General features: G+C 39.4%; 3 protein-coding genes and 6 long non-coding RNA genes across 10 annotated transcripts; 5 read left to right on the forward strand and 4 right to left on the reverse strand.

The window, feature by feature from the left end:
* Positions 1 to 1,761: 1,761 nt before the first annotated feature.
* LOC124198744 lies at positions 1,762 to 2,231 on the reverse strand. Its single transcript, XR_006876697.1, has 3 exons — positions 2,142 to 2,231; positions 1,963 to 2,082; positions 1,762 to 1,898 (listed from the first exon to the last, which is right to left on the reverse strand). It is a non-coding gene; the product is annotated as an uncharacterized LOC124198744 (long non-coding RNA).
* Positions 2,232 to 2,831: 600 nt separating this feature from the next.
* On the forward strand, positions 2,832 to 3,943 carry LOC124198739. Its single transcript, XR_006876691.1, has 4 exons — positions 2,832 to 2,925; positions 3,010 to 3,143; positions 3,224 to 3,377; positions 3,438 to 3,943. It is a non-coding gene; the product is annotated as an uncharacterized LOC124198739 (long non-coding RNA).
* A 2,705-nt stretch (positions 3,944 to 6,648) lies between these two features.
* On the reverse strand, positions 6,649 to 7,388 carry LOC124198745. Its single transcript, XR_006876698.1, has 3 exons — positions 7,086 to 7,388; positions 6,872 to 6,958; positions 6,649 to 6,809 (listed from the first exon to the last, which is right to left on the reverse strand). It is a non-coding gene; the product is annotated as an uncharacterized LOC124198745 (long non-coding RNA).
* Positions 7,389 to 8,772: 1,384 nt separating this feature from the next.
* On the forward strand, positions 8,773 to 9,798 carry LOC124198746 (venom allergen 3-like). Its single transcript, XM_046594758.1, has 5 exons — positions 8,773 to 8,847; positions 8,914 to 9,093; positions 9,163 to 9,241; positions 9,306 to 9,441; positions 9,523 to 9,798. The coding sequence occupies exons 1-5, from the start codon at positions 8,806 to 8,808 to the stop codon at positions 9,746 to 9,748; spliced, it is 663 nt and encodes a 220-aa protein (XP_046450714.1). The 5' UTR covers positions 8,773 to 8,805; the 3' UTR covers positions 9,749 to 9,798.
* A 48-nt stretch (positions 9,799 to 9,846) lies between these two features.
* Positions 9,847 to 11,454, forward strand: LOC124198427 (venom allergen 3-like). Its single transcript, XM_046594260.1, has 5 exons — positions 9,847 to 10,207; positions 10,273 to 10,650; positions 10,717 to 10,792; positions 10,856 to 10,997; positions 11,062 to 11,454. The coding sequence occupies exons 1-5, from the start codon at positions 10,166 to 10,168 to the stop codon at positions 11,342 to 11,344; spliced, it is 921 nt and encodes a 306-aa protein (XP_046450216.1). The 5' UTR covers positions 9,847 to 10,165; the 3' UTR covers positions 11,345 to 11,454.
* Positions 11,455 to 11,864: 410 nt separating this feature from the next.
* On the forward strand, positions 11,865 to 13,435 carry LOC124198747 (venom allergen 5-like). Its single transcript, XM_046594759.1, has 6 exons — positions 11,865 to 11,944; positions 12,019 to 12,243; positions 12,308 to 12,472; positions 12,533 to 12,596; positions 12,661 to 12,811; positions 12,892 to 13,435. The coding sequence occupies exons 1-6, from the start codon at positions 11,903 to 11,905 to the stop codon at positions 13,142 to 13,144; spliced, it is 900 nt and encodes a 299-aa protein (XP_046450715.1). The 5' UTR covers positions 11,865 to 11,902; the 3' UTR covers positions 13,145 to 13,435.
* A 1,725-nt stretch (positions 13,436 to 15,160) lies between these two features.
* Positions 15,161 to 16,435, forward strand: LOC124198749. The gene is made up of 4 exons (XR_006876699.1): positions 15,161 to 15,317; positions 15,390 to 15,475; positions 15,538 to 15,641; positions 15,962 to 16,435. It is a non-coding gene; the product is annotated as an uncharacterized LOC124198749 (long non-coding RNA).
* Positions 16,436 to 17,498: 1,063 nt separating this feature from the next.
* LOC124198750 lies at positions 17,499 to 19,403 on the reverse strand. Of its 2 annotated transcripts, XR_006876701.1 has the most exons (5): positions 18,983 to 19,403; positions 18,784 to 18,893; positions 18,542 to 18,704; positions 18,255 to 18,339; positions 17,499 to 18,174 (listed from the first exon to the last, which is right to left on the reverse strand). It is a non-coding gene; the product is annotated as an uncharacterized LOC124198750 (long non-coding RNA). The 2 variants fall into 2 exon arrangements; XR_006876700.1 differs by having other exon boundaries at positions 18,255 to 18,704.
* Positions 19,404 to 19,471: 68 nt separating this feature from the next.
* Positions 19,472 to 20,624, reverse strand: LOC124198751. The gene is made up of 3 exons (XR_006876702.1): positions 20,285 to 20,624; positions 19,898 to 20,212; positions 19,472 to 19,840 (listed from the first exon to the last, which is right to left on the reverse strand). It is a non-coding gene; the product is annotated as an uncharacterized LOC124198751 (long non-coding RNA).
* Between the last annotated feature and the right edge of the window lie 2,217 nt (positions 20,625 to 22,841).

Below are 22,841 nucleotides of genomic sequence, written 5' to 3' on the forward strand. Positions count from 1 at the left end.
TTGGACTTCTTCAAGGCCAGTATCCTGCGCTGTGATATGTCTGTTTCATATTTTGGAGGTGACTATTGCCTTAGTCGATCTACATACGGGCATGTTCTTGTGTTTTGACGATGTTACAAGGGTAAGTTACGAAAGAAACTTGTAACTGTTGATTTTGGTAAGTCTTATAAATAAAAGGCAAGTGGATGAACTTTGTATAAATGAAAGACTTTGAAGTTGAGATAATTCCTAAACAATACTTGGTATATATTACTTGTTGTAAATAAAAGGCAATGAACAAAAAACTTGTAAAAAGAATTGTTATATTGTCCCACCTCCACCCACAATTCCGCCACGTTTTACAATCACATACAGACATACACATACATACATACACATACATACACTTAAGCTAACCCGTTGGCTGCCACGCCATACAACCCGTAGGTTGCACTCTACTACTCTACGCGCCACGTCTGAAGGATCCATGACCAAGTGGGACTTGCCATTGCTGACAAGTCCATGCTGACAAGGGGGGGACTAAGGTGCATGGCCTGAAACAGGCTTGCCTTGCGGCAAATTTTGGGCTTGGCGACTCCCCGACCCCGCGGCTTGTAAAACCACGAGACCGAACAGCGCGGCCCGTGCAGGGGAGAACAAAGGTGTGGCAGCCAACGGGTTCACTAACACTAACACAAACACAATAATACCAACAATACGATGATCCACGTTGATGACGAGTCTCGGTGTCGGTCGCGATTTCACCGAGTTTCGTTCGCACCAGGAGCAGGGGCAACGTCCGACGGAGACCAGTGACGATTGTTAAAGATGGGAAAATCCATCTTCTCGACGTCTCCTCTGCATTACCTGAATAAAGACAAAACAATTCTTATTAAGTGACATGCCAATAAAAAATACATAATACGTATAGGCACATTGAACTGGTTTTTTAGCTCAAAGATTTAAAAATGCAATTTTTTTAACTTAAAATCAAGCTTGCAATATTAAGAACTATACACAGAACAAAGCTCACTTGCTAGTCTAAAAAAAAAATTCCGGAAGTAGACCGGAAGTAACCACAGCGCCTCAACCATTGAGCTGTCATCAAATTAAACCACATATTCGTGATCTCCATGAAATTTGGGGTCGATTAGATGTGATTTAAACGAAATCCAAAATTTGGCCAAAATCGAGAATTTTCCTGAACTATAGTTCAGGAAAATTTTCGAAACCGGAAGTACGAAAACGTAAAAAAGATAACATGAACTTTACCACAAATTCGACGAGGATCACGAATATGTGGTTCTTTTCCACCTCGAATGAATATTTACTAAACTACAGACTGAAATGAGCAAACCGGAAGTAGAAAAAAAAGCAAAATATCGAAAATTTAACAAGTGAGCTTTGTTGCTGGCATAGTAATCGTCAATTATCACTAAATATTTCAACAAAATAACTGCCAATAAATGTTTAAAGAGATGTTGAAAGTAACTGAAACTGACTGTTTTGACAGCTACAAATTATCAAAAAGCCATCTAGCGCTAGAAAAAAGAAACTTCCAAGTAAAACTTCGTTGGCGCGTAAAATGACCTGATTTTGGAAACTATTACACAGCTAACGCAACTAGATTATTGATAGATAACCTACGAAAATAAGTCAATTTTTGGGTACCTGGGCATAATCCCGTGGTCTGCAGGTGTGTAACAGCGGACGGAAGCGATCACTGAAGTGGTCCAGAAACTCGCCAATTCGCCAGTGAAGTACAACAAATTGTGTTTAGAAGCAGTGAAGCTAGATGAGCGAGCGTCGCGAAGATCAGGATGTTGGTGGAAGTCCATCTTCCGTCATGGACAAAGGTCAGCATTTGCACAAGAATCTTCGTGCCAGGACAGCACGATTCCGAAAGAAGCTGCGTGCATCTGTAAAAACAAATGTTTTACATTAATGAAAATATAACAATGAATAAAGCATACCAATCTTTACCTTTTCTAAGAAACACACTGAAATGTTCATGATAAGAACAGGAAGAGAGAAGAAACCGTAAAAATGGAATTCACAGCAACCAACAGCATAACTCCACATGATGAGATAAACTTCCTGATGCTAAAGAAAGTGTCATGAAGTATTGCAGTAGCGTGGTGATAGTGTGTATTGTTGCTTACCTTTATCATCCAGATGATTGACTTTCATCTTAAAGCAGATCTGGTACATACATGGTAGATCACTTCACACTCTTCACGTCTCTGAAACTCAAGGTAGCAATGGGACAAGGAAATTCTCTACATTATTTACAAATTTATACGAATTTAGAAATAAAACTCTACCTATCCCTCAGCTGGGTTGTCTTCTAACCAGAAGTAAAAACAGTCATAATAATAAACATGCTGTTGCAGGGTATGCCACCAAAATTGCAAGATTCAGAAAAGATCCTATGGTTTATGAGCAAGAATACCTGTTATATGAAAATCTGAATTTTAATGGTCTCGTAGCAGTAATGGGGAAATACCTTATTTCGGCACATTGGTATTCCACTATATGTGTGCTTCAAACATGAGTTTTAGGCTTTAGACAGCATGAGGATCTAATGGATGGAAATTGACTGAGCGATAAGTCAACCTGTTGGAATGACTGACAGTATGAACCTAGAATTTGAAGAAATAAGTTGGTACAGTATAAAAATAAGGAAACTAGGTCAAGATAAACCTACATTAGATACGAAGTTCAATATTTAGTATTTGAAATCACAGGAATAAGTATAAATTAGCAACAATTTGTTTCGCTCATTCGCCTCGTTTCACCATGAAAAAAACAACATGGGCGACACTGGCGACATCTAGTAATGAGTTTTGAATCTTAAGCGTGTTACACTGTCAGTCACAGACAGACAAGACATTACACATTACACGTCGTCATAAGTTACTTAAAAAGTTTAACAGCGGAGATCTGGTAACAAGTCAAATGTTTGTAAGTAATAGATAAAACAATCGTTAGCTAATGATTCTTACTGCATTCTTGACTAAATGTTTTCAGGTAATTTCAGCTGAAGTTTTCATGTACCTGGCCAACTAGGTGCTCGTGACAATAGAAATGAAATGGTCTAATCCAATAACATTTGCATGCCCCCAACCTTATGTCTTCTGAACCAAAATAATTTCTGTTGCAAGGTAGTTTTTTTTTCCAAAATTATTTTGAATTACTGTGTTCTTTAAGGCAATAATGTTCACATTAACTTTTCCCTTTCAAGTTGTAAATTTTCAAGATATTGATGCATTCGCCAGATCCCATTCTTTGTTGCTATCAGTTTTGCAGACAACAGCAAGAAAATGCTGCTACTCAAGATTTTATGGTGACCAACACTTTGTTCTAATTTAGGACAATGTAAGGTTGATAGATTTGAGGTATTTCTTTCTGTCACTACAATATGGTTTGAAAATTATCTAAATTTACTCTCCTTTCAGGTAAATCCCTCTTCACCACTGTAATAGTTGTTTGGAAACCGACAAGAGATTGCTGGAATTGAAGACTGATAATTTGTGTAGATTTAGATAATTCTTTTCTGTCTTATGAAAGCTTTTGGAGGGTCATGGTCTAACCCGGAAACCTACTATGACTATACCTCGCCAGTAAAACTGGCCTTATACTTCTCTCTTCTTCACTATCCAGGTAATCTCCTTGGGCACAGTTAGGGCAGTGTCACCTTCTGTCGTGATTGATTGCACTTCCAAGTTGGCAAAGTATAGCGATTTACATTTACGGACAGTGATTACTTCGTGCTCGCTGGACATTCAAGAAATTGCAATACTTCTACCGCCAAATAACTTTCTAGATACTGTTCCTGCATAGTGCTGGGAGTGATGGACAATTTGAAAATAATTTTTAAACGTTTGCATTCCATCGATTTTGATGCTGGTATTAATACAAATTTTACAACATTATTTGCCATGTACATATTTGTTACATTAAATACTAAACTTCTGCTATTAACTAATAAAAATTTAGTCAACACTACACATTACATCTCTCCCGTAAATTGCCCTGGAAATGAAGTTAGTTCAAGCATCAGAATATGACCGAATGCAGATAGACTAGAGTAATAATTACCTCCCATATGGCGCAGGAAAGATCCAACAAAAATTAGAACACGTCGCAATGCCAAAGGGCTTGAAGGTAGCAAGAGAAAACATAAATATATTACCCGCATTAAAAACATTTATTTTCTCATTAAAGATCAACAATTAATTCCCATTGACTAGTAACTAGTAAGATATGACCGACAAACTTTAAGATAATTGATCAAATTAAATCGGCTCTAGTATTTAGGAGCTTCCCTGTAGTAAACTGGAGAAGCGTAGGTTGTGGTGTAATATTCAGGGGCCTTAGTGGTGTAGTAACTCGGCGGAGAATAATACTTCGGAGCTTCGGTGTAGTAGGTCGGAGCAGCGTAAGTAGTGGTATAATACTCAGGTGCCTTGGTAGTGTAGTACTTGGGAGCTTCAGTGTAGTAGCTGGGGGCAGCGTAGGTTGTAGTGTAATACTCTGAGGCCTTGGTGTAGTAAACAGGAGCCTCTGTTTGGTAGTAGCTTGGAGCAGAGTAATACTTGGGTTCCTCGGTGTAGTAGACCGGGGCAGCGTACGTGGTTGTGTAATATTCGGCCTTTTCGGTGTAGTACTTGGTAGCCTCGGTGTAGTAGTTAGATGGAGCGTAGGTTGTTGTGTAGTAAACTGGAGCCTCGGTGTAGTAGCTGGGTGCAGAGTAGTACTTTGGAGCATCGGTGTAGTAAGTTGGAGCATACGTAGTCGGGTAGTACTCCGGTGACTTGGTGGTGTAGTACTTAGTAGCCTCGGTGTAGTAGCTTGGAGCAGCATACGTAGTCGTGTAGTACTCCGGAGCCTTGGTGTAGTACTCGGGCTCTTTGGTGATGTAGCTCGGGGCAGAGTAATACTTCGGGGCTTCGGTGTAGTAGCTCGGGGAAGCATAACTTGTGGTGTAATACTCTGGAGCCTTGGTGGTGTAGTACTTGGGCAGCTCGGTGTAGTGTTCAGCCGCTTTGGTGGTGTAATAAGTCGGAGCCTCGGTGTAGTAGGTGGGAGCTGAGTAATACTTGGAAGCCTCGGTGTAATAGGCTGGGGCAGCATACGTAGTCGTGTAGTACTCCGGTGCCTTGGTATTGTAGTGCTTGGGAGCCTCGGTGTAGTATGCTGGAGCAGCGTAAGTTGTACTTTGGTATCCGCCATACCCAGGAGACATCGGTACACCAGTGGTCGACCCAGCCATCAACGATACGACACCCAACAGCAGCACGACACCATAGTTAACTAGAAAGTAATTTATTTGAACATTATTATTTAACAATTACTAGATATTAACAAACAGAAAAACAAAAGAAACTGATTAACAACTTTATGAAAAAAACAGAATATTTACCCATGATTGCGAACTGATAATACGATGAAGAATGCAGTTGGTGACAGACGGTGCACAGCAGTTGTTGCCGTGTCGGAGATGCTCACTCGACTGATTTCCATGGCCTTTTCTCTCGCCTTTTATACGATTTTTTCTCACCCTGACCCACCTCTAAAGCCTTGCGGCTTTTTTACCTGCTTGATAATGATGTTACACGTGTCGTTCTCACCCAACCTCTCCGTCGTCGCATGGCACGTTTTACGTAATAATCTCCATGACCTTCAATTGAAATGCAAACTGGCCTTTTCTTTAGGTAGACGTTGCTGGGGTTGGGTCTACAAAAACCAAAATCAAAATGAATACCAAATAGCTTACCCTTGCGGCTATTGTACCTGCTTGATAATGATGCAACACGTGTCGTCCTCACCCAACCTCTACACCACTGCATTGACAGTTTTACGTAATGTTTCTCGTGACCTTGAACCAAATTCAAAGGACATTATACTGATCGATTATTTTACTCAAATATACAGAAAATTGTTTTTAAATCTCCTATTATTTTGTTTAATTGTTGATTGAGCAATAGTAACAAACTCTTATGTCGCCTCCATATGAAAATGACTTTGATTACAAATTAATTCCAAGGAATAAGATTTTTAATAATCACCATTTATATCAAGATTGTTTTCTCACTATATGATACTGTTCACCTTTCGGAACTACTTAATTATTTAATCAACGAAACATTTCCCCGGAAGATCGATTTAGACTTTGGCTCGTACATGTTAGCTAACAGAATGCTATAATTAACTTAAGACCATAAATTAAGAAATAGAACAAAAAACAACAAGTGGATTTCAACAAATGGTGACAAGCCACTACGTCACTAACTTGAAGGCAGCGCTGCTTAATGGGCATCAGGTATTACATTATTGATTGTCGGCGAGACTGATGAGCTAGGGGTTCCAATATGAGGCCGCTCCTACTGACGGGTTACATTGTTCGGTGACAACAAACGGAATTTCGGGACTCATGGTTCCCATAGGGGTGTTCATTTTTCTCGCTCTCGTTGGGGCTGCTGCAGAGGAAGCGTGTTCTACATCATTCACCCAACAGGACAACACATTGTGTGGGCTTAATAGATACTCGACAGTTGACCGGACACATGGCGCCATAATTTTCTGGCTCTGCTTGATGCCGTACGATTCTTGATGCAACATTATTCTGATGGAACCTGTCAAAAATAAAATCGGGTGAAACACAAATCAACAACCAAAAGGTGTAGAATGTTTTACTTTGAGGAAGACAAACTCCATCGGACTAAATTTATCTCTCTTTACCATCTTGGCATCTTCATCAGTGATCAATATCTCCCCAGGGATAAATTTGGCCCACTCATTTTTTTGTATCAAAGACACAGTAACTTCTGTAATAACAGATATTGAAATTTAGAAAAGTTTCATCAATATTGTTAAGAAATATATTTACCATTTCAACATTTAACAAAGTTGATGTTTTAATTCGGGGAAGTCCCAGACCAAGCCAGAGCAGAGAAGAAATTGGGGAGACAAAATACTGTGAAGAGATGAGGAGAAATGTGGTTACAAAATACACACCTTGCTTAATAAAAGTTTCAACATCATAAGTACAGGAAAGAAGTAAACATTCCCATTGATGTGAATATTATACATGATTCACTTACACAGGAATTGTGTGGGTCATGACATGTCTAGGATCACGAAACTTAGTTATTTTAGAAGCATTTCATTCTTTTATCTCATCGACTATATTCATATGCATAGAATGTCGTGCACAACATTTATTATTTTTCAATTGAACTCAATCACCACCATGAGGTTATTTTGATGCCTATCGAAATCCCCACCATTAGTAGCAGACATGAATGAATAGCAGACGTGATTAAAAACGTTGCCATATTGCTATAGATTGCAATTCGCAAGGAGTTTTCGGATGCGGAATTGCGGACATAAAAATTTCGCTATTCTGATTGCATAGCTTGGAACTCGGATCTTTCTATGAGAATATGATAATGTTGGCAATGTCACTTTTATTCGTTGATGACTGTTTGAGTAGGTTGGAGATTTCGTTGGCCGTCGCCCATTGGTCCGTTATGTATAATTCGCACTGTTAATTATTACCTCTAGCAGCGTCAAACTAATTTTAGTTTCAACACTCGATTCAGTTGACAAATATTGTATTATATCTCCTGAAAATCCAGTCTCGGGCACGTTTTCACACGTGGTCTTTATCTGTGACATGGACCATAGACGACATAGCTACTAGCTAGAAACTGGATGTTTTTACGGAAAAGTTAGTGTGGAGCTTAGCGTTAGCAATACAACTTTCTTCCGCTGAAAGAATGCTGGTGAGACTGTCCAAGCCTTCAAGGAAACTCGAGGCAATTTATGTCTCTCTCTAAACACGTACAATTATAAGGGCCTCATTAAATGTAACGCGTATCATAAGCAATTCGAGCTGCTGCTGCTGTCAGATGGAACTGCGCTAATTGCGGAGAAAGGTCAGAAACTACCGCCGGCCATAGATCCAACCCTTTATTTTATGATCTTTTCGTACAGAGAAAATTGAGATCAATCGACGAAGGAAACACTTGCTCATTTCTGCTTCATGTACATTATTATAAGAAGCTCATTATTCAAATGTGATGACGTGATATGGACGAGTCCTTGTATCCAGTCGATTCGCAAGTTTCCACGAGTTCAACGGCAATTGAAATTGCGGGTGAAAAGAGTTACCAACAGCCCGAGGATACAGAATTTCCCTTTCTTCGTGGAAATTGGCCTGTATTACTGCACTTATCTCGAAGTTGGCGGACCCCTTCCAGCGAAAAGCAATTTACGAAATCTCTCGGAAAAGTATAAAAAGCGACGAGTTGCGATCGTTTTCGCCCGCTCTTGTAACAAGTTACGAAAATCGCAACATGGTGGGAAGTCTGCTCACATTTTCTGTTATTGTCAGGGCCACATCTGAGGACTGTCAATGCAATGTGAGAAAACCAATCAAATATTTACGAGTGAAAATGCAAATTTAAGCAACTCTCACTCGAGAAAAACGAAATGAAGAATTCCAGACCAATCAGCACTGACCTTGGACACAACTCTTTTTTATTACGTGCTATGTTGTATCGATTTATTTATTGTCTTTGATTTTCCACATGCGAATGACGTCATATTTTGTCAAAGATAAAAAAAAAAATGTTTTGTTGCTGGGCGCAGGAATACACTTTGGGTTGTTGGAAACTATTTTTTTCGTTTTTTGGAAAAGGTTTGCTGAGAATTGGCATGAACTGGTGCAAACTGATTTTCAACGTTTCGAGTAAAATTTTGGGACAATTTCCACTTAAACCCAGTTAGTTTATAGCCGACTAGTGTCACATAAACAACATGCGCTTCTGTGCATTTCAAACGTTGATCTTCTATTTGCTGGCAAGTATTTTACTATGTGTTAAAAATTTCACAGCTTTGATTTATTGATTTATTTGATTACGAAAGGCTGCCCGTAGTAATGTGGAAGCGGGCGTTTGCGAGGAAACAATTGAAATGGAAATGACGCAAGACGATATTGATTTCATCGTAGAACTTCACAACCAGTTGCGTCAACGAGTGGCGTCTGGCAAAGAATATCGAGGATCACCTGGGCCTCAGCCACCTGCCTTTTACATGCCTGATTTGGTATAATCAATTAACTGTTAATTATTGCTATTTTATAATAGAAACTTATCGCTATAATTTTACGTCAAGGAATGGGATGAAGAGTTGGCCAATGTCGCATCGGAGTGGGCCCACAATTGTGAATTTCAACACGATCCGAACCTCCGAAGTAAATTCACTGAATTAATTTATGCTAAATTTCATGCAATAAAGTTAATTGATTTTCTGTATAGCTATGCAGATGGGTCAAAATCTGGCCATCACTTTCAACTCGGATCAATTGACGACGCCGAATTGGGCCGATGCAGCGATCGACCAGTGGTACTCGGAAGTGGAAAACGTGAACTGTCGTACTGTCTCCAGTTTAACGTAATTATTCTATTAGATTATTTATTAGGACTCTATTTGTCTACTAATTTAATTCTTTTTCTTTCGCGAGGAAATCTGAAGAAGTCTGCAAGGAGCCAACGACCGGAATATTGGCCATTACACTCAAATGGTTTGGGCGGAAACGACGGCCGTGGGTTGCGCGGCCATTGGATACACGGACGACGCCATACCCGAGATGCCGTACCGAATCCTTTACGTCTGTAATTACAGTCCACAGGGCAACTTTATCGACCAACCGATTTACGACGCCGATTTCTCATCTTCCGACTGTCCGGAATTTCGCTAATAAAAGAAGTTTCCCGGCAATAATAAAATACACTGTGACGACACAGCATGGATTGATTGTGACGTGTTACGTATCGATTTCTATAGAAAGAGGTCGGTGACTCTTATTCTTTGTCTTACGGAAGGTTATTGACACTGTTAGAAGGCGAAAAAAAGAGAAAGCCAGGTAGACAGGCCAAGGCCGACTATAGGCCGACCCGGACCTACCTTTTTCAAATGTTTTCTGGAAAACCTGTTACGTAAAATCAATTGGTTCAAACTGTGGGTTATTCAACCTTTTAAAAGGTATAAGAAATGGAACAAAGGTTTCTGGATATAAATAAGAGGCCCACAAGTTTCCGTCGACCCACACTGAACCTTCGTCCTCCATTCCATCCGCAACTATTCCGCTAGCCGGACGAAAATTCTATACATCAGGATGCAATCAAGCCTTTTTGGAGCTCTGCTATTGGCTGTTTTGGTAAGGACATAAATATTTCAGGTTCCAATAATAATCAATCTATCCATCCGAATAATTTTAAACAGGTATTCAACTTTCCAGAAGATTCAAGGGCCCAGATTTATTTGGGTAAAAGTCGTTTCCTGATGAGTCCTTATTACTTTTTCCGCACCCATTGGCCAATAGTGTCTACTGACGTTCATCGCCAACACAGCAGCAGCAGCAGTGTGAACTGGTTACGAAACAAACCGAAACCAGTTTTCTGCACACCGGAGAAAACTTTCACGGGATATCCGGTCATTAAACAGCCCAAACAAGCTGATTACTTAGATTTAAGACCTAAGGAAGATGAGAAGCATCTCATTTTGAATCTACACAATCAACTCCGGCAAAAAGTCGCATCCGGCAAGGAGAAACGAGGATCGCCTGGGCCTCAACCGGCAGCTGCTTTCATGCCCAACTTGGTATAATCATTAATTCTGGTATAATGAAAATGGGACAGATTTAAACTTTCGTCTTTATCTTTAAAGAAATGGGATAAGAAATTGGCTGATTCCGCCTGGGAGTGGGCAAAACACCTGGCCCAAAACCGAAAATTCGAGACTGGTAGGAAAATTAATTATTTTTTTCAGTCAATTAATACTTGAATGTTTGATCGCTATGGAACAGGGCCTGAAGGAACTCCTCACGGACAGAATCTTGGATTTTCTATTCTTTATGGAACAAGTAGCAGAACTTGGGACTGGGTTATCGATTACGAGTGGTCCTATGGAGTAAACCATATGAACTGTGGGTCAGTTGAAAACTTTAGGTAATTACAAAGATTTTAAAAGTTCATTAAATCGAAAAATTCCAGCACGTTTATACTCATGAAGGGATTCTTGGAAGCCGGATGTGATGGACAAAAATGATACTCATATTTCTAAACCTATCGGTCGTTACACGCAAATAGTTTGGGCCGGGACCACCCACGTCGGATGTGCGGCTATCGGCTACTCGTTTCATCCGGGCGAACCCGTAATTTGTTTGGAACATTCCGGGCTTGTTAGATTATTGTACGTCTGTAATTACAACCCACCCGGTAATATTGTTGGTCAATCGGTCTACAAAGTCGTGTCATCTTCTAATCATATTTGTCCAAACGAACATCGCAAATAGTTAGTGTTGATATTCTAACCAGCTATAATGTGATTTGATTATATGCTCATGTGTGTCGTCCTTGGTCTCGTCAACAATAATAACAGTGGTGCCCGATATTATTCCTTCTACACGTCTTAATATGGTCCAATCACGATGGACTTTATGCTTGTTAATTGCCTTTGTGGGAAGGTGGCAAGGATAAATTCTCAATACAACAAGCTGACTGTTATTCGTTGCTGGCGTAACCGGAGAATGACACTTTGGGGGTAGTATAGCGTGATTCTGATCACGTAGGCATTAAGTTCTAAACAAAAGTTGAAAAGTTCAATTAAACCTGTTATAAAATCAATTTAGTATCAAGATGTCGTCAACTGCTCCCAGTGTAAAAAGATGTGATACAGGATGAATAAATATTCTTATGTAGGTCAAGATAACTTCATTAGGCATGCCTCTATCGATGACTATATCAAGCCCTCCAGCAATTGTAGGGGGGGAATCATTTCCACACTGACGGTATAAAAAGGAATAAACCCACAGTCACTTCTCCTTGATACTCGACGAAAATAACAACGCGCGATGGCCCAAAGGCTGCTTGCTCTTCTGCTATCGTCTTTTCTGGTAAGAGCGGCTCTAAATTTATATTAGGATTCTACGTTACATTGTTCAAATTAAATTTTCATAAAATTATGAAGGTTATCCAAGTGCTCAGAGCCCAGCAAATATTTTATTTGGATGGCAACTTTTTTCTGAATCCGTATTACTATCTCCAACCCCAACTTCTGCCTGGATTCAGGTCCGGCAGAGACAATCTACCTTTACCTAAAGAGCAAATACTTTATTGTAATACGGAACCATCCCGCCCAATACCGTCCAGCGCAAATAACGTCCGATCAAATCAATTCCAACAACCATATTTAGTAAAAAGCCAAAGAATTCGAATTAAAGTTTTTGTTACCCTCTACAGCCTGTAATTTGAAACAGTTTAGAGATGGTGAACAGGATAGCATTATAGACCTAAGAGCCACAAAGGAAGATAAGAAACTTATTCTAGAGCTACACAATCAACTCCGTCAGAAAGTTGCGTCAGAACGTGAGAGTCGAGGCTCTCCCGGACCGCAACCAGCTGCCATCTCCATGCCAAATTTGGTATTAACAAGCTGTTAAAAAGGAACAGTTTCTTGAAAATTAATTTTATCTTGTCAAAAGAAATGGAGTGACGAATTAGCCAACAACGCTTGGGAATGGGCTCAAAACCTCCAATACAAACACGGTAAATTGGCAATTATGTCGAGTGATTAATGAAATGCCCATTTGCTCTTTAATTAACATCACAGAACCGGATCCCATTAAATACGGACAGAATCTCCATATGAGTTTCAGTCCGCACTCGAAAAACATGTCGGACTGGGCCAACATAATCAATGGCAAGGACGGCTGGTTTGACGAGGTCGATAACATGGACTGTGCCAACGTTATAAAATTCAGGTACAACCACTACGCAAAATATCTTACAAGTGTAAAAACAAATCGGCGAAATCCCACTATCTGCGAATCTTTAATATCAGGAGCTGTCAAACTACCAGCGGTAAAGTTATTGGCCATTACACGCAAATGGTCTGGGCTGAAACTACTCACGTCGGCTGCGCAGCTATTGGATACTACGACGATTACAACGGATATCCTTTCACGCCCGGACAGCCTTACAAACAGTTTTACATCTGCAATTACAGTCCTCGTGGAAATGCTCCGAATAAATCAGTCTACAAAGTGGATTACTCATCGTCCGCTTATTCCGATTGCCCAAATCAACCCGAATAAATCTAGAATCCATTTCCCAGAATATTGTCTGTAGTAATTTTTTAACCAGCCTCAGTTTGAGACTATAATGATATCGCGTTTGTTGTGGAACGTATACATCACTGCCATTGCCATACATCATTTGATTTGAAATGTTGTAACACAATCCCGCTCAATCTTTCCAGCTGCAGTACCATGGCTTCTAAACAAGGAAAAAGTATAATACATGTGAACATTTATCTATGTCGACATCTATTATTTCGTAATAAAATGAGCCACTTTCAGGGATAGACGACACATCCAACGTCATAATCGATATGCGTAGTGTTGGACAGATGGCAGATATACTTGTTGATAAATGAAAAGGTTTAAAAACGGTAGTTCCTCGGTGAGATTTTGATAATCTAACTTATTATAGATATGAATTTCATCAACCAGGAAGTGCCGGTTTGGCGGCAAGACCTTCTTGGTGGAAAAAATTGTTCAAGTTTCAATTTGCTTCAAGGGTTTCAAGTTCAAACATTTTTGAATTTGATTGTTAACCCACAGACAAAGTTGCGAGGTACAAAAAGAGGCCTGATCTGCAGTGGTTCTACAAGTGAGCTATTTAATGAACCCTGACTGAGAAAAAAAAAAACAGCAAGAGAAAACAGGTTCAGTCAACTGCATGGCCCAGGAATAATCGTACTCCAAATACAAATTTTCAAAAAGGAAAGATAGAAATATTTGTCCTACCTTTAAGCCTGGGAAATACAGCCAGGCATCCACAAGTGCTCCATCCACAGAGAAGTTGAATCCACCAGGAGGGATAGGTAAAACGGAGTCCCCGACCTCGTGAATACACCCACACTCGCATGGGCGTACACGAGGACATTTAAAAAGAAAGGGGAAGGGAAGAGATTCTTAACTCGGCCGACACTGGAATTTTCTCCAATTAATAGGTATGCTGTTTATCTAAATACAAAATTTCAACAATGAGTTTCGAAAAATATTTACAGTAAAAATAGGAAGCAAGGAAAAGTTGAAAATAAGACAGTAGTTGGTAATCAAGGGTATACCCTAATTTTTAATAAAACAGGGGAATTGAGTTTCCATGAAATACACTGCATTTATGCAAAATGCATCATTAAAAAATCTGGCAGGTCCCATGCAGATTTATAAAAGTAACGAAAAGTATTACCTAAGTGATGACGATACTGTGATTGTTGCTGATGGCAGGAGGTCATCGGTCAAATCATATGACTAGAGGTCCAGCACAAGCAAAAGTTTGCTGTTACGATGGCTGACTCAGGCCTCAAACCTGCACAGAGGAAAATGTTGCATTTAGTGGAAACAAACTGCCATGCATGGCATGCATGGGCAAGGGGATAAATAATAAATGCCAGTCAATAAGTAACAATTCACAAACTTGTAATAAGTTTAACTCTTCTATTTAAACTCCCATAGTCATCCCATTTTTATTCTGAGCCAAACAGCATGGAGTGGAGAGCATGGAATGCTGCGAAACCTGCGACAAATTGACATGGTGATGACCACATTTTTGTAATTTTATTTTCGTTCATCCACGTGACCACGTCCAAAGAATGATCGTTCCGTTTATTCGTTGAAATTTTTTTGTCTCTTTTTCGAATCATGTAAACGAAAACGGCAGACGACACTAATATTATAATTAGCAATACTTAACATATCGAATATCGATTATAATAAAATCGACCCCCACCCTCCAGAAAAAAAAAAAAAAAAAAAAAACTGATAAACCCGTCAGATAGAGCAATGAAACCCCTATCCATACCAGAGCCATTACTTAATGGCTCTGTCCATACTATCCCCTGGTTGTGTTCAATTTGACTATGAAGTATTTATATCAATTTGCCTCAAAGTCTTGTTGATTAATGCGTTTATTCCAACTTCCAATTGATTTACCGAAAATTAATTATTTTATTAATTTTTCAAAATCTATTTTGTTCATATTCATGCAACCCTGCCCACTCCCCCTCAATTTCACTGCAACATTCAAAATGGTAGCCATCTTTTTTGAGTATTTTCCACAGTTGACAGTTACAGTGTAGTTATATGGTTGCAGTTAGTTACGGTTACAGTTGTAGTGTGAAAATGTTAAAATGCAGCAGGAGAAGAAGAAAATTACCTGCATTTGCTTAGGGGATGTTTTTCTATTAGTGATGGGTTGGCGATGGTGAGTGTAATCAATTTTTTTTTGCACGTCAAGTAACCATGAAGGTGTTCAGTGCAATTTTTTTATCTGTAGAAGAATCTTGAAAGCTTAGAAGATTTGGAAACCATACTGTCCACCACGTCCAGAAGAAACATTTCACATGTAAAATGGTCTTAATGGTAAAATCCTTGATTAAACTGATTAAGATTTTGATCATGACATTTGTGATGTTTTATTGCAGGCACCTTTCAAAATATGGAACTTCACTTCAGCCATCCAGTCTAGCACTTACGTCCAATTTTGCTGGCCTTTGCTGTGAACATCAATAACATGCACTAATTGAAGGTTAGTAAAGTGACTATCTAATTTAGTTTAATCAAAAATGAAATGTGTTGAGTTGGTAGTAAAACTGAAGGAGTTTAAAGGAAAAAATCTCGCTTCCATTGATTAGTTATAACATTTTGGAATTTCGTTGAGTCATTAACCTTGAACACAGTTCAAATATGAATTTGTATTTAAATCTTTAATGAGAACATGTAAATTTTTGTTTCAACAAAAGATATCTGATAATGTTGCCATATAATATTTGGGTTAACAACAAAGCATTATTTTCATGCAGTATTTTCATTAATGCTAACATTAATTTGATTTCATTTTTGTTGTAGGTTCATGTTCCAAATTACTGCCCAATGGAGTGTGTTGTCCCAGCATATGCCAATTCAAGTTAAACTGTTCTTGGTTCTGGCGTCGTGTTACGGAATTCGCATCCTGTATTTTGTTCAATTTTATGTGTGTCTATAGTTTATGTGTTGAGAAGGAAGAAAAACGGAAATATGGGAGGTTTTTACATAAAAAGAAATAAACATTGGGAAAGCAACGAGGAGGAAAATGGTAGGGTGGAGAGGGGAGATTTGATTTAAAGTAAAACATAAATGAATAGTGACGTGAAAATTAATGATGAAATCTTTATTAACCTACAATCCCACATGTATTCACATCATTTACATCCTAATACCCATACCTTTAATACCCCCACTCCTAATTACCATCCCTTCCCTATAATTTTCACACCCATAACGCCCAAACCTCTAATACTAACACTCATAATTCCCATACTTAAATGTATATCTCTAATTATTTCTAATATGTATTATTATATACATAATATTAATATAAGTGAAACACAAATAAAATAAATAATTCACTAAACAGAGCGTCCGGATCAAAATGTTTTTCTATTGTGCGAATTTATAACAAACAATCCACAAAAACACGGTTTATTTTCAAGGATATCTGAAGCAGGCAGTTAAAAATTTAACCATCGCAGATTTCCTTAAAAATAAACCATCGCTTTTTTTTGTCTCATTGGCTGGCGGACTGTTTGTTATAACTTGCACATGCAGTTAATCAAGACAGGGGGAGACTCTGCCTTGATTGACTGTGCCCAGGGAGATTACCTGGACAAGGAAGAAGAGAGAAGTACGAGGCCAGTTTTTCCGGGGAGATGTAGTCATACTAGGCTTCCGGGTTAGACTCATGACCCTCTAAAAGTTTTCGTCGGATCATGCGCCTTCCAAGTCCCCGTTCGACCAGAGCCCTCCCCTCCTCCTGGTTTCACAGCGGGTGAGTGACCACCGGCGGGCGTTGGTTAGTGGTTAGTTAGGGAAACGGGGCCACAGAAAAGAAGGGAGCCCAGATATGCACTTGTAAGTTATCTAACAACTACGCAATTTGCAAGTCTTGAATTTCACCAGTCTCTTGTCAGTTTCCAATCGATCAATACCATTAAGAGCAGCGAGGAATTGACCTGAAAACAGAATAGAAATTTATATAAATATCAACTGAAGGATTATAGGGAAAGCAAGATATACCTCAAATCAATCAATCTTAGATCATCACTACAGGTCTATCAAGGGATGGCCACCGGCCACCGAAACCTCCAGTGGCAAAATTTTTTCTTTTTTCCATTAAACAGATGACAGCAAAAAGTTGGATCTGACGAGAAATTTACAAATGAAATTAGTAAAAATATGTTTAATATTACAACACACAAAAAAATGTTAATTACCGTTGGACTCAAGACTTCAGCATCAACAATATCCAATATGTGCTTTGATCACATTCGAGGAAAATGCTAAGAAAAATTAATAAAATAGAGACATGTATGTTATGAGTAAGGTACAAGATGGTAGTCTAGGCTAGGGAATGCGTTGTGATATGGAGCATGGTGCATAACTTATCCAACAAAAATTATGAATATGATGAACACATTGCAGGATACTTACATATGGTAGCACTGATCTAGGCTATCCAGAAGATGGAATCAGCCAAGAGATGATGACTATTTTATGCCGCTCAATGTCTGAGAGCGTGTGCAGTAGCAGTCGGAGCAGCGTAGTAGTAGCAGACAGTGCAGTGGAGTAGTATCAGCCGGAGCAGCAGTGAAGTCACAGTCGGAGCACCGGTGTAGTATCAGTCGGAGTAGCGGTGAAGTATCAGCTGGAGCAGCGGTGAGGTACCGGTCAGAGTGGAGATGAAGTAGTAGTCGTAGCCGAGGAGTAGTAGCAGCCAGAGCTGCGGTGTGGTTGTAGGCAGCAATGTAGTAATGACCAGCGACGGTGTAAACCAGTGTTCGGCGCCCACAAAGCTAAAATTGGTGCAGCAGATTGGTGTTGGCACGGCAGTGTAATAATTCACGCAAAGGCGAAGGAGTAGTCAGCGAGGCGCTTTGGTGGTCAGCGCGGTGAGGAAGTAGTCGACGAAGTGATGCAGCAATTGGCAAGTCAATCCTCTCAGCTCAGCGGAGGTGAGGGCGGCGGCGAAGTTATAATCAGAAACCAGATGAGGACGTCGGAGCTCTGGTGTAGTAGTTGGGGCTCTGGTGTAGTAGAAGGAGCCACGGTGTAGTAATGAGTAAAGTAAGGTGTAGTAAAGTAAAGTTTAGTAAAGTCGAAGCACCTGAGATGATTAGCGAGGCAGCGGAGTAGTAATTTGCGTGGCAAACAGTTGTGACTTGTGAGGCGCAGCCCTGGTGACAGGACCTCTGGCGGCAAAAAAATTAAAGTTGGAGCCGGGACGGTGGGCAGCAAGATGGATTGACACAGTAGAATAAAAGCTAACTAAAATCACGGCCAAAATATAGGGAACACTAAACTGCACTTATGCACTTGTCTACATCTACTTCAAAAACTTCTTCAATTGCGTCAAATCATCTTACTTCACAATGGCATTGACATAGGCATTACCACACAGTACACACAAAGGTGTTGACAATCAACACATTCCAGGATAACAGCAGCACCACAGACAGCAAGCAACAGCTTGAACTGGAAATGAACTGGAAACGGGTACAAAACAACTGCATATTGAGCAGCATCGTACAGTTGAAATATCTCCTTGCCAGTGGTCCTAAGAAGAAAAAAGCAAAATTTTAACACAAAAAAAGAATTTAAGATGTAAAAGAAACCAATAATTTCATTCAAATTACTATTTCAAGAAACTTCATGCAGTTAGGTTACACTTCTACACGGGTCAGGATAACACCAGCACTTGCATGTAGCAGCTCAACCTGACTTTACTACACCTTTCACCAACCGGCTGCAACAAAACCATGAGCATGAAAGACAGCAATGAAGTTTAGATAATCATTGCATCATTGAAGGGAAATTGATTGTCAACAAAATTACTTAAAACTGCTCTGACGTGTTTCTACATGGGATGAGACGTAAAGCGGTACAGGTAACAACTGACGACTGTTTGGCAAAATGGACAGCAGTTTAAGCCAGCTCAGAATGAGAATTTTATCACAATCACACCAGCATACCACAGTCCACAGCAATCACAATCAACATGTCAGACGGCCACCATTTTGAATAATTTGCACTGAAATTGAGGGGGGGTGGGCAGGGTTGCATGAATGTGAACAGATTTTTTTTTTAATTAAACAAAAAAATAATTTTCGGTTAATCAATTGGAAATTGGAATAATAATTGGAATAATTAACAGGAATTTGAGGCCACTACGAGAGGCGAGCTGGATGACGAGAGAGGGGGAATTGACAACGAGCTGTTGAACACCCGGATCCGGGAACATCGAAGAGCCAGATAATTGAAACAATAACAAAAGAGGCAGATCACTGAACAGTGGATAACCACTATGCTGTAGGCTGTAGCAGCATGGCCACCGGGGCAAATTAAAATTTTATTCAGGGAAAGTTGATCAAAAACTATTGTGCTCCGAACGGGAAAAAGCCCTTTAATCCGCTTCTTGTAAATGGGTATTATTAGCGCAGAATCGCAGATGCGAGTGTCGTTAAAATTCGAAGGTAAAAGTAAGTACTACAAAGGATAGTTCCAGTACTAACCTGACTAACTGTTTGTTTTGTTTCTAATTTCAGTTTAGGAAATGTGAGTATGAATGTGAATAATTTCGCACTTTGTTTCTGATAACAGATAAGTGACTCGGTATTACGAGAGAAGACGTGTAATGGCAAAAATGAGAACAGACCAAGCCTGGGCCAATCTTCGGTTTTTTCTCCTGTAATTCTAAAAATATAAATTCTAATAAGAGAAACAAGCACTTAATTTTAAATTATGACATACCAAACAAATCGGCAAGGATGAGTTCTTGTTATTGGGGCGGAAGCGACGATGGCTGCCAAACTATCGATTTTCGCTCAAGGACCACCCGAGAATTACCCGATTCCACATCATCTAAAACAAATTCGGGGATGAAGTCATCAAGTGCAAAATCTTCTCCAATAGCACTCCCTTTTGCTCACGTGATCACAGATAAAACGATCGACTTCTTCAGTGGACACGTGAGCGTATAAAAGACTCGTCAAAGTCGGCCAGTTTTTTTCGGTCGAGTTCTAGTTGTACGGATAATCAATCTGCAAATCCTCTTCTAACATATGCCTAAAACGACGTTTCATTTTTCAGCAGGCTTTTGACTGTCCAGCAATGTTATTAAAATCAAAATCTATATACGTCTGTTGAATTAGCAGTCGGGATACATCATTTTCAAATCGCCTAAGGTCCGCTTGCGTAGTTGTCCTTTTCGTCAATCGAATCCAGCAATTTGTGAAGACTCGTGTCACGTGAAAGCCGTGGGGTGATGCCATTTAATAGAAGACCTGGATCTCTTCTTCTTCTGCAGTCATGGGATGAGTGTAACTTTATCAACGTCCTACATCGGCGGCATTTTCTTCTACCGTCGTAGAGCTAGACCAATAAGTCACGGTAGGCACCAATGAATGAGATCTCTACTCCAGTAATGACCCATTGGATTTTTTGTGTTTTAGCTCTTTCTCAAACGTTTTGAATTTTCTTTATTGAAATCCTTTTCAAACTTGGATACCGAAGTCCAACAGTTGCTTGAAATTACAAGTGTAAAGTTCTGTGTCATTTAGATCTTCGGACAAATTTTCTTCAACTATTGCCACTGCATGAGCATGAGAAATTCTTTTTCTGGTTTTACAACTTGGGTGGAGTCAACACAATGTTCATGAGCTGCAATTTGTGGAAGCTTGATTTAACTTTCAATGATGACGAACTTGTCTAAAGCTGTCTAGTTAAAGCTTTGGCTGCAAACAGAAATATTTCATGAAATCAGGGGAAAATATTTAACTACAATCATAATTTTATTACTTGGTTGGGATGCATGATGTCACGATCAATTCTCTTGTATCACATTATATAATGCTGATTGCTTTGGTCAACACACCAATCTTGTATTTCATCTTTAGAATGTATCCCACAAGCTCTTTCTTCCTTCCTCCCATGTGATCATTAAAGAAATTTTAATAAGCATTGAGGACAATTTGAATGTGAAGGCTGGTAAATATTACCTTACCTAGTTAAATTTAAACTTTAGGATCTTCATGTGTCCATGGCTGAACCAGATTCAAACTGCAATTTTATCACTTTTTACTTTCTTGCTACATTACCTACACAGTACACACAAATGTTTATTTTTTGAATGATTAATTGCCTTCTATTATCTACTCAGCGTGAATCACTCACTCTTCCCTAACCAATTGTTGTTGGAAGAAATCATGACAATACCGTAGACTACGAAGTCTATGACCATACTAACAGACCAGATCCTAGACCAAACCACGCCACAGCAGACGAAATGACGAATGATGCGAACATGCGATCAATTTGAATGACATTGCGAAACAAAAATACTTCAGATATGTGAAATATTACGATAATCAGAATTCAGATTCGAGATATGTGTCTTTCAAGATTTCAGAAAACAAAAAAGACTAACACAGCTCAGCGAAAAAAGTAAGCGCAGTAGTCGATATTGCCTCAATGCCTCAATGTTCCCTCTGGTTAATCAAACAACGAACATAAACGCCGATGAATCTTGAATAGCCTTGCCATAATTTACACCAAGAAGGAAACCTTGAATGTTTACCAATTTCCACTTTTAATAACGGCTTTTATATTAATAATGATAAGCTAAAACCAAACTACAGTAACAACTACCTAGATGGTTACCAATTATATCTACTGTAATAAAAGTAAACCAGACTAAAGCACTAACAAACTAAACTAAACCTGAACTAAAACTAAACTAAACCTAAATTAAAACTAACTAAAACACTTATCCGCCGTCTAGAACACTAAAAAACTAAACTTATATTAAACTAAAACTATAACTAAACTAAAACTAGACCAGCAAAACTAAATTTTTACCTTGGCTAACCAAAAGAGTGATGCGAATGGGAAATAGGATTATGATATTGGAGACTACTGTTTCTAGACCATAATGATATACCGTAATTGTGAAGGTAAGGTTATATTGGATAGGGAATATGCAACAAATCCATACTTACACAGCACACATTTAACACGATAAAACACTCACACAACCTTAGGCAAGAAAAAGTTATACCGTACCATTTAAAGATCTTCGAAGTCCTTTGCTGCGGCGGGGACGATCTTGTAGTGGCGGCGGCGATCCTCCTTGGTCCTGGGTCCCATCTATACATAAAAAAAAGTATGGTTAGACACTTAGAATTAAAAAATATACCTGAGATCCATTGGCGAAGGTCCTAGCGTGCGACGATCTTGAAGCGGCTCCGGTGGTGGCGGCGGTGGTGGCGGCGATCCTCTCCAGTCTAAATAAAATCCAAAAACATTAATAAAAGAAGTTTAAGGCATTAAGAATCAAATTAGATTTACCTTCGACCCGTGGGCCAGGGTCCTATCTTGAAGCGACGATCTTGTAGTGGCGGCGGCGATCCTCCTTGGTCCAGGGTCCCATCTAGAGTACATAAAAAAAAGTATGGTTAGACACTTAGAATTAAAAAATATACCTGAGATCCATTGGCGAAGGTCCTAGCGTGCGACGATCTTGAAGCGGCTCCGGTGGTGGCGGCGGTGGTGGCGGCGATCCTCTCCAGTCTAAATAAAATCCAAAAACATTAATAAAAGAAGTTTAAGGCATTTAAAATCAAATTAGATTTACCTTCGACCCGTGGGCCAGGGTCCTATCTTGAAGCGACGATCTTGTAGTGGCGGCGGCGATCCT

The sequence above is a fragment of the Daphnia pulex genome, chromosome 7 (assembly GCF_021134715.1).
Source record: "Daphnia pulex isolate KAP4 chromosome 7, ASM2113471v1".
Lineage (NCBI taxonomy): Eukaryota > Metazoa > Arthropoda > Branchiopoda > Diplostraca > Daphniidae > Daphnia > Daphnia pulex.